General features: G+C 38.4%; 1 protein-coding gene across 1 annotated transcript; it reads right to left on the minus strand.

The window, feature by feature from the left end:
* Positions 1 to 365: 365 nt before the first annotated feature.
* On the minus strand, positions 366 to 12,051 carry LOC310724404 (rap1 GTPase-GDP dissociation stimulator 1-B). Its single transcript, XM_083538402.1, has 14 exons — positions 11,282 to 12,051; positions 9,751 to 9,855; positions 8,277 to 8,399; positions 6,116 to 6,241; positions 5,756 to 5,884; positions 5,488 to 5,613; positions 5,066 to 5,209; positions 4,602 to 4,733; positions 4,104 to 4,238; positions 3,613 to 3,738; positions 2,584 to 2,723; positions 2,255 to 2,381; positions 1,858 to 1,986; positions 366 to 1,421 (listed from the first exon to the last, which is right to left on the minus strand). Exons 1-14 carry the CDS (start codon positions 11,292 to 11,294, stop codon positions 1,294 to 1,296), a joined length of 1,683 nt encoding a protein of 560 aa, XP_083394528.1. The 5' UTR covers positions 11,295 to 12,051; the 3' UTR covers positions 366 to 1,293.
* Between the last annotated feature and the right edge of the window lie 592 nt (positions 12,052 to 12,643).

A 12,643-nucleotide genomic window follows, 5' to 3' on the forward strand; every position in this document is an offset into this window, starting at 1 on the left:
CAGAACGATGATGATCTGCTGCACTTGTCAAGACCAAAAACAGTCCACTTATAAGTCTACTTGAAATGCTACAGTGGCAGTATCAATAATGTACAGGGATTGTGCAGTCAAAGTTATCTAAAGGTGAAGATTTTGATCAATTGCCTGTACTGAATTGCTGTTAAGCAGGTGATGCAGTGGTTACACAAAGGCATTCCTAATCCCAGTCCCTGAGATTCATCTCCTTCAGTTGATCTTGTTTTATCAGATAGTTCTACTTCACATATCATCTCCCTGGAATAGCAAACCTTGTAAATCTTTCCAGCTGTGATTTTTCTTGTAAAGAATGAAGAATTCATTAGTGACACAGAAAAGACACATATGCAGTTTCGAGATTTGTAATAACCCACAGCACAGTCACACTTGAAAACACATCAAAAACTGAATATTTGCTATTTTTATATTAGAATCTCAAACACAGCTCTCGATATATTTCTTGGAATTACAAATACACACATAGACGTTCCTTGTATTCATGGTTAGCTAATAGAATGATCAACATGATCAAAGTATTTGCATTTAAAAACAATTTTATTAAGTACTAGTACAACCATCTGTCATAATTATAATAAAGTATAATGACTAAATAATTATTGCAGAATGAAATCCTTTTCTAAAGCAAGAGCTGTAATCACATTTCACAGTATGTAAATGTAGGAATCAGTAAGTCCATGTGCTTTTCTTGATGAAGAGTTTGGTTAATGATGTGTAGTGATAGAGTGTCATATTTACACAAATTTAGCACCTGCTCAAACAAAAAACAATGTATTCCACACCCTGGGTAAGACTAATTACCAGTCAGAAAAAAATAGCCTGTACCAAATCTAAGGAGCGTATAATTGGGCAGTACAGTATGATTCTATATGTAGTTATATTACAGCATCTGTAATTTTTTTTTATAGCTATTTCCACTTCAGGGTGTTCAGATAATGAAATGGGTTTTAGAGCAAATTGTGCTTTTATTCAGAAGACAGTAAGCACATTGACACAACTTCTTACTTTTAATATGTCCTCAAGGTTATCGCAGGTTGGTTAATAGGAAATGAACCATGTAATGATACATTATTTATGAGCCAATTAACCTCCTCTGCCAGAATGTCATCACCCTGCTTCCTACTGAGCTCACAGACAGATTGCTTTAGATTGCTTTAGTCTTGCAGATTAAAAGACTGGGTTGATGAGAAATGTATAAAGTAGACACTCTGTGTGTTTCGAGTCAGTAGTCCCATCAATCAGAGAGTTTGGACAGGTGGTCTAGATAGTCTCAGAGAGTATGCCCATTACAGTGACTGCTTGTGAGGCCAGCTTGGTGCTGGTGTGATTGGAGAGCTTGGACAGGCTGTCCTTCAGGTTCAGAGCATCCATCTGCTCCTTCAGCTTGCCTAAGAAAAAGACAAATAGCATTTTCAGGCTAAGTGAGATGTAAATGAGAGCTGGGATTTGAATGGGTCTTGAGATATTGTTTTAGAACCACTGAAAGACATTTTCTTTAAATAAACATTTAACCTTTAACAGCTTAAAAGATGATGACTTTAAAACTGAATTTCTACGAAGCCAGCAAATGCTTCACATTTATGTTTTACATTAAAAGATATGTCTTAACATACATTTAGCAAAAGTATTTAGGAATTTATAGCAACAGGGCACACAAATGTCAGTACATCAAGTCCTGAAAACCTTTAATAGAACTTCATTTCATCTGACAATGTTAACTAGCCCTAAGCAAACAGCTTACTCCCTGAATCTTTAAATCTCAAAATCCCCCTCAGCCTGATCTAATGCACAATTTTGTACGTTATTTATAGTAGAAGGACTCACCGGAGTTGGCTAGACTGCAAATAAGCCCTAATGTGCTAAATTTGACTTCCACTGCGCCTACAGGGTCATCCAACATCTTCTTTAGGGTGGAGAGCAGATCAGCATGACTGAACGACTCTTCCACCACCTCTGGGTAAACACACACACACACACACACACACACACACACACACAAAATGAGAGCAAGTATGGGCTATGGGAAGATGACAACTCATTTTGACACGCTTGAAACAAACAGGACACACTGAACTAAACAAAGAAATGCATGTATAAAAAAACATATAATTTAGTACAATAAAATACATATAATATTTCTTATTAATAATCATTCGTTCAATTTTAAACCAGTACATGCAGTATTACTATGATCAAATGTTTCATAATTGTTGGATCATACCAATGTCTATTGCAGAGGCAATGGCTAGGGCAACCAGTGCCTCATTCTGCATAATGACGTGTTCACTGGTTGCCATAGAGATGAGGTGTTGGACCCCATCTGCCTTGATGACAGCATGAATGACTTCCTGTCAGGACAAGATGAGCACCAACTCAATATTGTAAAAGTTACATTATATTGGGTGTCTAAGAATCCTATGCATGAAGCATTTGGATATACCATTGTGTGGACTTCTGCTGTTCTTGGTGGCATAGTAATTTGAAATGTATAGTAATTAATTTGTAATGACTGTGCATGTGTGTTTGTGAGAGTGTTTATGAGTAACTCACTGAAGATCGACTGTGTCTGATAAATGCTGCTAAAAGTCGATTGGCCTCTCCTCTGACACCCGCATGGTCTTTTGCTTCACACCACTCCATAACCCGTGCCAATAATATCTCATCTTTGCCCAAAACTGTGGCTGCTTCATCTTACACACAAACACACACACACACACACACACACACACACACACACACACACACACACTCACGCACAAATGCACACGCATAGAAAAAGATTGAGAAAAAGTACATATGATTAAGTGTTGTACTTGAAAGGGGTTTTCTTCTCCCTCTGTATTTATGACCTTTGCAAAGTGCATTGGTTATTTGAATGTAATTAGTCATTTGCAAGACATGGAGTCTGTGTGTACGGAATGCATTCCATTGTCTGTTATTGTGCCTCTGGAGGCTGTTTCACGCTTCTGAAGGTAATGATAGACTTTGAAAAGAACCTAATTATAGCCTGTAAAATAACACTTTTACCACAAAGCCTGTCTCTAGGATGAGAAAAGATCATTTACAAGCTTTAATGTGCTTTTGTAAATACATTATTAACTATGTTTTTTTATATATACATTTATGTGGCTTAAATGTCAACAACATACATTTATATTAGTCTTAACAATAAATACAGAAATATAATAACAAAAGTAAGTCTGCTAAAGGTCAAAATTAGTTTTCGGATTTTCTTTTTTTTTGTGCTCTACATTATTATACTGTATTATTCCTTTTTCATTTACTTTTACATTTTACTAAAAAAAAATTCAGTGTTTGAAAAAATTGGATTACAGTATTGACCTTTGTTCTAGGCAAGTGATAAGTCAGAATTTACCACTTGATTTCATTGTATGTTGATTGATCTACAGTATTAGTACAGCATCACTGTTCATGTTGTGAGCCCATGTCATACCTTTAATATGTATTTATACCCATTTTTTATATGTTTCATCCCAATAGCTTATAGACATTAGGAAAAATGCAGTCATGTTTTAGATTTAGTGTACACTGCAATTTGTATTCATTTGGTGTCCTAACCTTGGCCATCCACCATCATCCGCAGAGTCCCAAGCAGCTTGAACTGGACGGGAGGCATGTCTGAGCGCAGCAGAGTCCTGATCCTCTGAATCACTCCATCCTCCAGCATGCGCACTTTATTAGATGCTACAACAGCATTAGAGTGAAGAGTGAGTATTTTAGTCTGTGGTCAGATCTCAGGGTGAGTGAGATTAGATTGATTAGGTTGAGAAGAGTGCAGTTTGAAAATCAGCTAATCAGTCTTTCCAGTAATTAAAGTGTTCTCAAATTAAAGAAGATGTGGTGCTTGCATAGTGTGGCTAGAGGAAAATACTGTTTTATTATTATGAATATTGACAGCAGGGAAACAGTTTTATGAGAGGTACAATAAAGGTGAGTCTATGTAGCAAAATGCTGTAAAAGTTATTAGTTAACTGTATAAACTCACTGCCCTTTCAGTCCTGGACAAGTGGACTGAGAAAAATGTGTCTAGATAGTAAATAGTTTAATACCTGGTATAGCAAGATTTCTGAGAGCACTAAGGCCTGCATGCTGCACTGACACATCGCCCTCATCTACATGATGCTCCAGCAGATCCAGGATATATGGAACAACCCCCAGTTCCATCATCTTTACACAATTACTGTCTGTAAAGTATAAAGCAGCAATAAGGACATAACGAAAGGCACACTGTCAAGAGGTGCAGAGACTGAAAGGAGGCATTTTGCAACTGTAATAGAGATGAGTACACTACAAGCATTATACGAGATTGGAATCTATGCAATGTTAGGCAATGGCATATTTTTACAACTTCCACCCCGAAATTATAGCTGTATGACATTTAGCTCGCATGCAATAAATAAATGGACCTTTTTGTGAATAAGTATAAAAATGGCCTGCAATATGAATGTGAATCTACATATGGTACATAATTCTTATCATGCAAAAGTTCAAATATTGTGGACAAAGTACATACAAGTAGGTTTTTTTATAGCACAGGAAGTACTCACCATTTCTGGCAAAGTTGGCAATTGCCAGAGCTCCAGATAGTTGAAGTTGGATGTTAGACGACTGTAGCCAGGACAAAACATCCTGATACACAACCCCTGTTCCTTCTCCAAAACATTTCTGCATGGATTCATCTAGAAGAAGGTTTTTAAAATATTAATTAAATACTACAGTATTTGTTTTATTATTACCATGTGATTATGCAAATCACAAGGTAATATACTGTATATCATGCTTTAATGCCTACAGGTGAACATGACATATTACAATTATTGTAACAAGCATAAACTATGAAACTGTAACCTAAAGATATGGATATTGATGCTCAAATTAAAGAACATAGCAATATGTATGAGATGTTTACTTTTAAATGTAAAGTATCAGGCCCAATGTAATACTGGTTCAACTCAAATAGGTTTTGTAATAAAATAATGTGAAAACAACAGACCTTTCAGGTGCGACTTACCCCCCAGTAGCAGTGTCACTATGAGGTTAGATGCTATTTTTATACTACACAGGTCATGAGGGTCGGAGTCACCCTGCAATGCTCGAATCATTTGAGAAAGAGCTTCAGGCACACCACCCTCTACAAATTGGAGCTTCAGGGCATCTAAGGCATGAACATATGAACATATTTACAGTGGTTTCTGAGCAATAGTTTGGATAATGATGACGATGACAATGATGAAGATAATGATTATTTGTATTCATTTAGAATTCATTTTATTTCCTCACTTCTTTCTAGTTTGTTCTCCTGCAGTTCATCCAAAAATAAAATGTTGCATGCATTATTTTAATCTCACCTTTTTTGTGGTGTTAAGAACCCGTTAACACCATAAATAAAGGCACATCTGTTTTCACATTTGCTGAACTGCAGATCTCGCTCACCACTCTCTCCGAGTGATCCCAGCACCTCCAGAATAAGATGGCGGCGCTCTGCATCTGGCGCACGCTTCAGCTGGGAAGTCAGAACATCTGCCAGAACAACTTCTGCCAAAGCTTCTCTTGCTGCATCTGAATATGAGCAGAGAATCAGCCTTAATTAGCTTCACATCACATTCCATTTATAGCCCATCTTGTGAACCAAAAGAGTAGTACAGAGAAAGGCAAAACCATGTTGGTTAACTGAGAGCAGGGCCTGTGCTCTCTTTCTCACCCATATCAGCAAGGTTACACAGGGCCAGAAGGCAAACGTTGACAAGTGGATCGTTTTCTGGGTACTGGTGCATAATGGCCACCAGTCTGGGGATAACACCACTCTTCACCAACTGAGTCTGCTGCCCAGCTGAGTGTGGGATACAGAGACAGAAATAAAACAAAATATTTGAGGAAACAGAATGGAAGAAAATGTGGGGCAAAAATAAAAAAAACAAGAAAGTCAAGTACAGTAATGACAGGATTGAACCAATGACATTAGCAATGTAAAATATGTTGGGTATTCGTTTGTTTACAGTGAATGCTTGTCTTTGTCTACGCTTAAACAAAAGGCTGTTGGCTCAGGAACAGCTGTGCTCACTGTTGTCAAAGCAGATGCGTCCGATGGCACGGCCGGTGTGTAGCAGCAACTCCTGATCTTGGCTGTTCAGTAAAGGCAACAGAGCAGTGACCAGGCCTGCCTGGATACAGCTCTCTCTGACCGCAGCTATAATGCCAAAACATACATCAGCTATTAAAGAAGGTTCAAATGGAGTCACGTTATAATGATCCTTACCCACCTTAAAGCCTGTCTGCCACCCACTCTGGACGCCCAAATATCTAAAAATCTATCGCCCAAATAGGTCAACCGAGGATGCCATTTCCATGGAACACCATCACCTCCTTTATTATAATTTTTCAGCACTGGGGTTCCTCAGGGATTCGTATTGTCCCCTCTCCTATACTCCTTTTTCACCCATGTCTGTATACCTGCCTACGCCTCAAACAGCACTGTTAAGTTCGCAGATGACACCACGGTGGTAGGCCTAATCAGAGGTAACAATGAGACGGCTTACAGGGAGGAGATCCAGCACCTAGTAGCATGGTGTGAGGACAATAACCTGGAATTCAACACCAAGAAAACGAAATAGGTCATTATGGATTTTAGACAAGCAATCTCAATCATGCTCCCATTCACCTCAACAGAGCTGCTGTTGAGGGTGTACCCAACTTGAAGTTCCTTGAAGTCCACATCTCCAAGGATCTCACCTGGTTTCTGAACTCTTCTATGCTGATCAAAATGGCACAACAGCGCCTGTATTTTCTGAGGAGACTTAAAAATCCTGTCTGTGCTACAGGATATTGGAGAACTTTTACCACTGTTCCATTAAGAGTTCTCTCACAATATGTATCTCAGTGTGGTACAGCAGCTGCGCTGCTTTGGACCATAAAAGCGATCGGGAATAAGCCTCCCACCTTGGAGGACATTCACAACAAATGCTGTCTGCAAAGGGTGAAGGGCATTATTAAAGATCCCCGACCCAAACCATGGACTATTCACACTTCTCTTATCGAGCAGACGCTACAGGTGCCTCAAAGCCCACACAAACAGACTGAATAATAGCTTTTTCCTGTGTCTGTTACTGCAGTGAACAGCTGATTTTTCATCATATAATGTCAAAATACTTTCTGTGTATCTTGCACTGCTTGCCCACCACGCATTTTTGCACCATCCTTAACTATGTTTATCATTGCACTACTGTATATTTCACTCATATTTATTCAGTATATTCTGTATCATGCATAAATTCATACTTGTACATATCCAGATCATGTCATTATTTTGCACAGTTATACTGCATATATATATATATCCTTATTCATATATTTACCTTCTGTACACGAATCACTCTCACCTCTTTATATATGGACCCATATTTATAATACTGCTATTTATTGTAAATAGGCCATGTATGCACTTCTGGTTAGATTCTAACTGCATTCCATTGGCTCTGTACATATACCTTGCACAATAGCAATAAAGTTAAATCTAATCTAATCTAATCTAATCTAATCTAAAGTTTCTACTTCTTTTTTTCGGCTTCCCCCATTAGGGGTCTCCACAGTGGATCATCCAACTCCACACTACCCTCTCCTCTACATCTGCCTCTTTCAAACCAACTACATGTCTTCCCTCAACACATCCTTACACCTCATCCTTGGTCTTCCTCTTTTCCACTTTCCTGGCAGCTTCATCCTCAGTATTCTTCTACCGATGTACCCAATGTCCCTCCTATGCACATGTCCAAACCATCTCAATCAGGCCTCCCTCACCTTGTCTCCAAAAAGTCCTACATGCGCAGTCCCTCTAATAAACTAATTTCTAATCCTGTCCATCCTCGTCACTCCCAACAACAACCTCAACATCTTCAGCTTTGCTACCTCCAGCTCCACCTAATGCAATATAATTTATTTAGACATTTCAAGGACTGATCTCTAGATATCACAAATTTAAAGATGTTTGGAGCTTTTGTCTCTTTTGCTGTGCAAGCAAGGAAAATGAGCTTTTCGGAAATTCTTGAATTTCCTACTTACTGTGATGCAGCTTCAATGTTTCTTTTATTGACATTTTACAGATGTATAAGCAGTTTTTTTTAACTTAATATTGCAGCAGGACAGGAAAAATTCAGTCTGCAACAAGCCAAAGAGGGAAATGTATTATTTAATTATTAACAGTTAATGTTGCTAGTTGTTCCTGTTACCTTCTCTGGCCATTTCACCCACCAACAGCGTCACCTGTGATGTGAGGGAGCCTTTCTGTCTCAGAGTCTGGGCCAGCGTGGGTAGTATTCCACTGGAGGCTATCTGCTCTGCAGCACCTGTTTCTAAGAAGAGAGTTGAATATATTGTTTGTTTCGATACATGTGTATGCTGTGTGTGAGTAAAGGTTGACATCAATTATTTGATACATGGTCTTCTGAATGGCTGTGTGTTTTAAATGTGTATTCGCTGAGGCTAAAAAAAAAGCCTTGTAAGTGGCCTTAGGGGGTTCTGCATGTCTTCTCCTCCCTAATTAAATTGATAACTTTCCTTTCCTTAAAATGTCCTGTGCTTATACTATTTCTTTTATCTGCACTAATCCTTGCTCCACAAGACTCCCCTGACTCTGTTAGTAGTTTCTCAGCAGGCTATGGCCTGATTTTCTAATGATGAAAGAAATTTCTTCAACTTCAAGCTTCAAGATGAAGGGAATATTTCATTAGAGTGGGCATCCCAAGTGAAAAACTCTATCCAGCCGAGGAGGCAGGTCACGCTGTCAGATCAGACTGTGCTGCCATAGCAACATCTGCATTGTGTTCTTTGGAGGAGTCTGTTATTTTCCATTTTTAGATGCAGTTGCCAACTTAAATTACTAAGAATCTGACAGCCAGTAACAACAAATTAATTTTCACCAAAGGAGAGTAAAAGGAGAAGTGGTGAGAGCAAACAAGAGCGTTTACAGGTGAGATTAGGCATTATTTTCTCCAATTTCTTTCCTATCATTTTCATATTTATATTTCGAATGATTTCTGTACATATTGAGTATTTCATCATTGTTTTTCACTTTCTCTTTCACACACACACAAACACACACATGGACAAGTGGATTATTTGTTTAGAACATTATAGCTGGCCTTTTACTACCTACAATAGTATTGCATCTACTCTAAATAGCAGTGGTGGGTTGCATTAACTGCAACCTTTCAAACATAATAAGAATATTATAATACAGCAGGTGTGGTGCTAAATAGCAACATATAATCAGAACTACTCAGTATTATAAGAAGAAGCTGGATTTATGGTGTCATTGTGGATGGATGGTTGATGGATGGCTAGCCATTTAGAATGGATGATAAATAGATAAATGTAAGAATAGATGGATCATTGGATGGATTGTTAATTGAAAGAATGGAAATATTAACAGCAGTTTACATTTGATAGATAGGATTGATTGATAGACTGATTGGTGACTAAATGGTCAACAGAGTTTATGATAAGTGGATGTATTCAAGGAGATATAGATAATGAAATGATTTATGGATTAAAATAAACATGTTTGAGTAATAATGGTTGATGCATGAATGCAGACCTATAAATATATATGAACAGCAGGCTTTAGGATGGATGGTACAGTATATGGATATTTGGATGGATTTATGGTAGAATGGACAGATAGATATGAATATACTGACTTACTCCTCTTCAATAAAACATTCAGCATGGTGTCTATGTGAGGCTTTAGTTCTTCTTCTACAAGTTCAGTGCTCACACTCATGGCATTCAGAGCCCCAGCCAGATCATCTGAAACATGAACACGTGTTTCATCAGAAAAGAAAACCTATTCAGTTATATTTGGGTAAGGAATAGTCTTTACATTATTATTGAAGGTTATTGTTGTGACATAACATAATTATTTTAATTATTCTATACTGAGACATTTACAAAGAGAGAGAGAGAGAGAGAGAGAGAGAGAGAGAGAGAGAGAGAGAGAGAGAGAGAGAGAGAGAAAGAGAGAGAGAGAGTGAGTGTGTATATATAATTTCTGATACGTTTAGTAGTACTATCAAACTGCGACATATCCATAATCTATTTTTATTTCATCACAGGCAATGAGTAACAGTCAAACTTTACATAAAATATGGCCCACTTAAGTCCTTTTTTATGTTGGACCTTTAGTTATGCAAAACATAAGACTATCTATTTGGCAGGATTTATGTGAATTTTACTTACATGGTTTATTCAAGCAAGAACATTGAATTGATATAAATTAATAAGCCAATTTCTCTGTTCCCTTGTATAGAATACAGTGCATTTTCAGTTATCTGCCTTCAATTTTTTTTTCCCTAAAATACCAATCAATGCACCTTTTGTGTTTCCAAAAATCACTAAAAATAAAACTCAAATTAAATGCAAGAAAGGGGAAGGGAGAAAATGGTTGAATTTCTAAACACTAAAGCCTTTTTTGCTCACATCTCTCCTCAAGGCAAACCTAGCATATAATTCAGAGAGAGAGGAGAGGAGAGGACAGAGAGAGAGAGAGAGAGAGAGAGAGAGAGAGAGAGAGAGAGAGAGAGAGAGAGAGAGAGAGAAAGAGAGAGAGAAAAAAAAAGAGAAAGAGAGAGAGAGAGAGAGAGAGAGAGAGAGAGAGAGAGAGAGAGAGAGAGAGAGAGAGAGAGAGAGAGAGAGAAAGGGAGAGAGAGAGATCTGCAACAGGGAGAGTAATCACCCTTATAATCCCTGGTAAGAAGAGTGAAAATAGAAATACAGAGTGCTAGGCTATTTGGATACCATGAAAATAGCTGTGGGTTCTTAGTATAAATATATATTAATACGCCTTGGTTGGACACAAACATGTATCTGTAAACTAGGAGAACCTTAAAAACATTGAGTAAATCTCTGAGTGATAGAGATGCCCTGGGGTTCTCATTAGCTTAGGCAGCTTGCATGGCAGAGTGAAACACCTTAAACAGTCACACAGAGGTCCTAATTCACTCTGGGGTGTGGTGCTTAGGACTTCATCACGTCCACTTGTGGAGCTCATCACCTCTCAGAGTCCAGGTTTAAATATGGTCAGGTGAGGCAGAAAATAAACACAAGCATCACTGAGATGCAGCTCTCCTTTCTTAAAACACAAGAATTATAGCAACATCTTGAGGCACATAAGCTCTATATCATGTCAGAGCAGATGAATGAAACATTATACAACTGAGGAGTTTTCGGTACTTACCAATATCTGCCATTGTTTATGGTAGTCAGGGTGTTCCTCAGTATCTCCCTGTCTCTATCCTCTAGCCGCAGCTCTGTGTGGATTGTGTGTGTGTGTGTGTGTGTGTGTGTGTGTGTGTGTGTGTGTGTGTGTGTGTGTGTGTGTGTGTGTGTGTGTGTGTGTGTGTGTGACGACAGAGGTACCCCTCCTTCAGGCAGGACAGCAGACTCCAGCCTTGAGAACGTCTTGAGTCAGCACCTGGGTCTGGACATCCTCACTGGTCCATTCCATTAATAAATAAATGCGCATTCTTACGTCATATCGCACACTCTTTGCCTACATCTCTCCCCCTTTCCATGCTTTTATAGCATTTTTTATTCAGTGTTCATCGTCTGCATACACACACACTCTCTCTCTCTCTCTCTCTCTCTCTCTCTCTCTCTCTCTCTCTCTCTCTCTCTTCACCCTGTGCAATCCCTCCCCCTCCACTCTTGTTCTCTCATTCGAAGACAGGCTCTCCCACCCTCTCGTGCTCATGATACGCTCTAAATCCTAAAGCTGCCCAAAGCTCATCAGCTGACAATTAGCCTGCGGGTGACGCTGGATCTGAGACCCCAGCCTTTACACTCTTGGCAGTGATCCTCATCATTATTCATTTTCCTGCGTAGTTTCTCTCTTGCAAAAAACGAAACACAGTTAAAGCACCTGCAAGGTTAACACAGTTAATGCATCCCAGAGAAAACTCTTAATTGTCTTAGAATTGTAAAAATCAGTAGAGGGTACATTGTAAGGCTGACTTATAATATAACATTATAACGTATAAAAAACTAAAAAAGAAAAATGGAGAAAATGTTCTTAATAATTGAAAAACTTAAAAAAATAAAATAAAATCAGACTGATTTCTACACTTGCCTTGACTGCAAAAGACGTTTCTTCTTGTAAAATGTATTTATGTTTTCTTAACAAAGTTTTTATTATCATAAAAAAGGGGGGAAATGTGCTATTTTGGTTTTGCTAACAATTTTTCCAGGACCATTTTATATTCTAACAATGAATATAATGAATATATTGTGATGTAGCTGAATTGCTAGTGCTAGTGCTAGTGCTTTTTACATGTTTATTACAGCACAGATAAATTCTTTTTTCACAGATCCCAGCAGGTTAGGAAGCTGCGATCAGCTATAATACAGCACCCCTGGACCACAGAGGGTTAATGGACTTGCTCAAGGTCCCAAGAGTGGCGATACTGGGGCTGAACCCCCAACCTTGCAATCAGTAACTCAGAGACTCAACTACTGAACTACCACTTCCCTGGATGGACAGTATCTCACAAAAGTGAGTACACCCCCACATTTCAGCAACCATTTTAGTATCTTCTGAAGG

The sequence above is a fragment of the Silurus aristotelis genome (genome assembly GCF_946808225.1).
Source record: "Silurus aristotelis genome assembly, chromosome: 4".
Classification (NCBI taxonomy): domain Eukaryota; kingdom Metazoa; phylum Chordata; class Actinopteri; order Siluriformes; family Siluridae; genus Silurus; species Silurus aristotelis.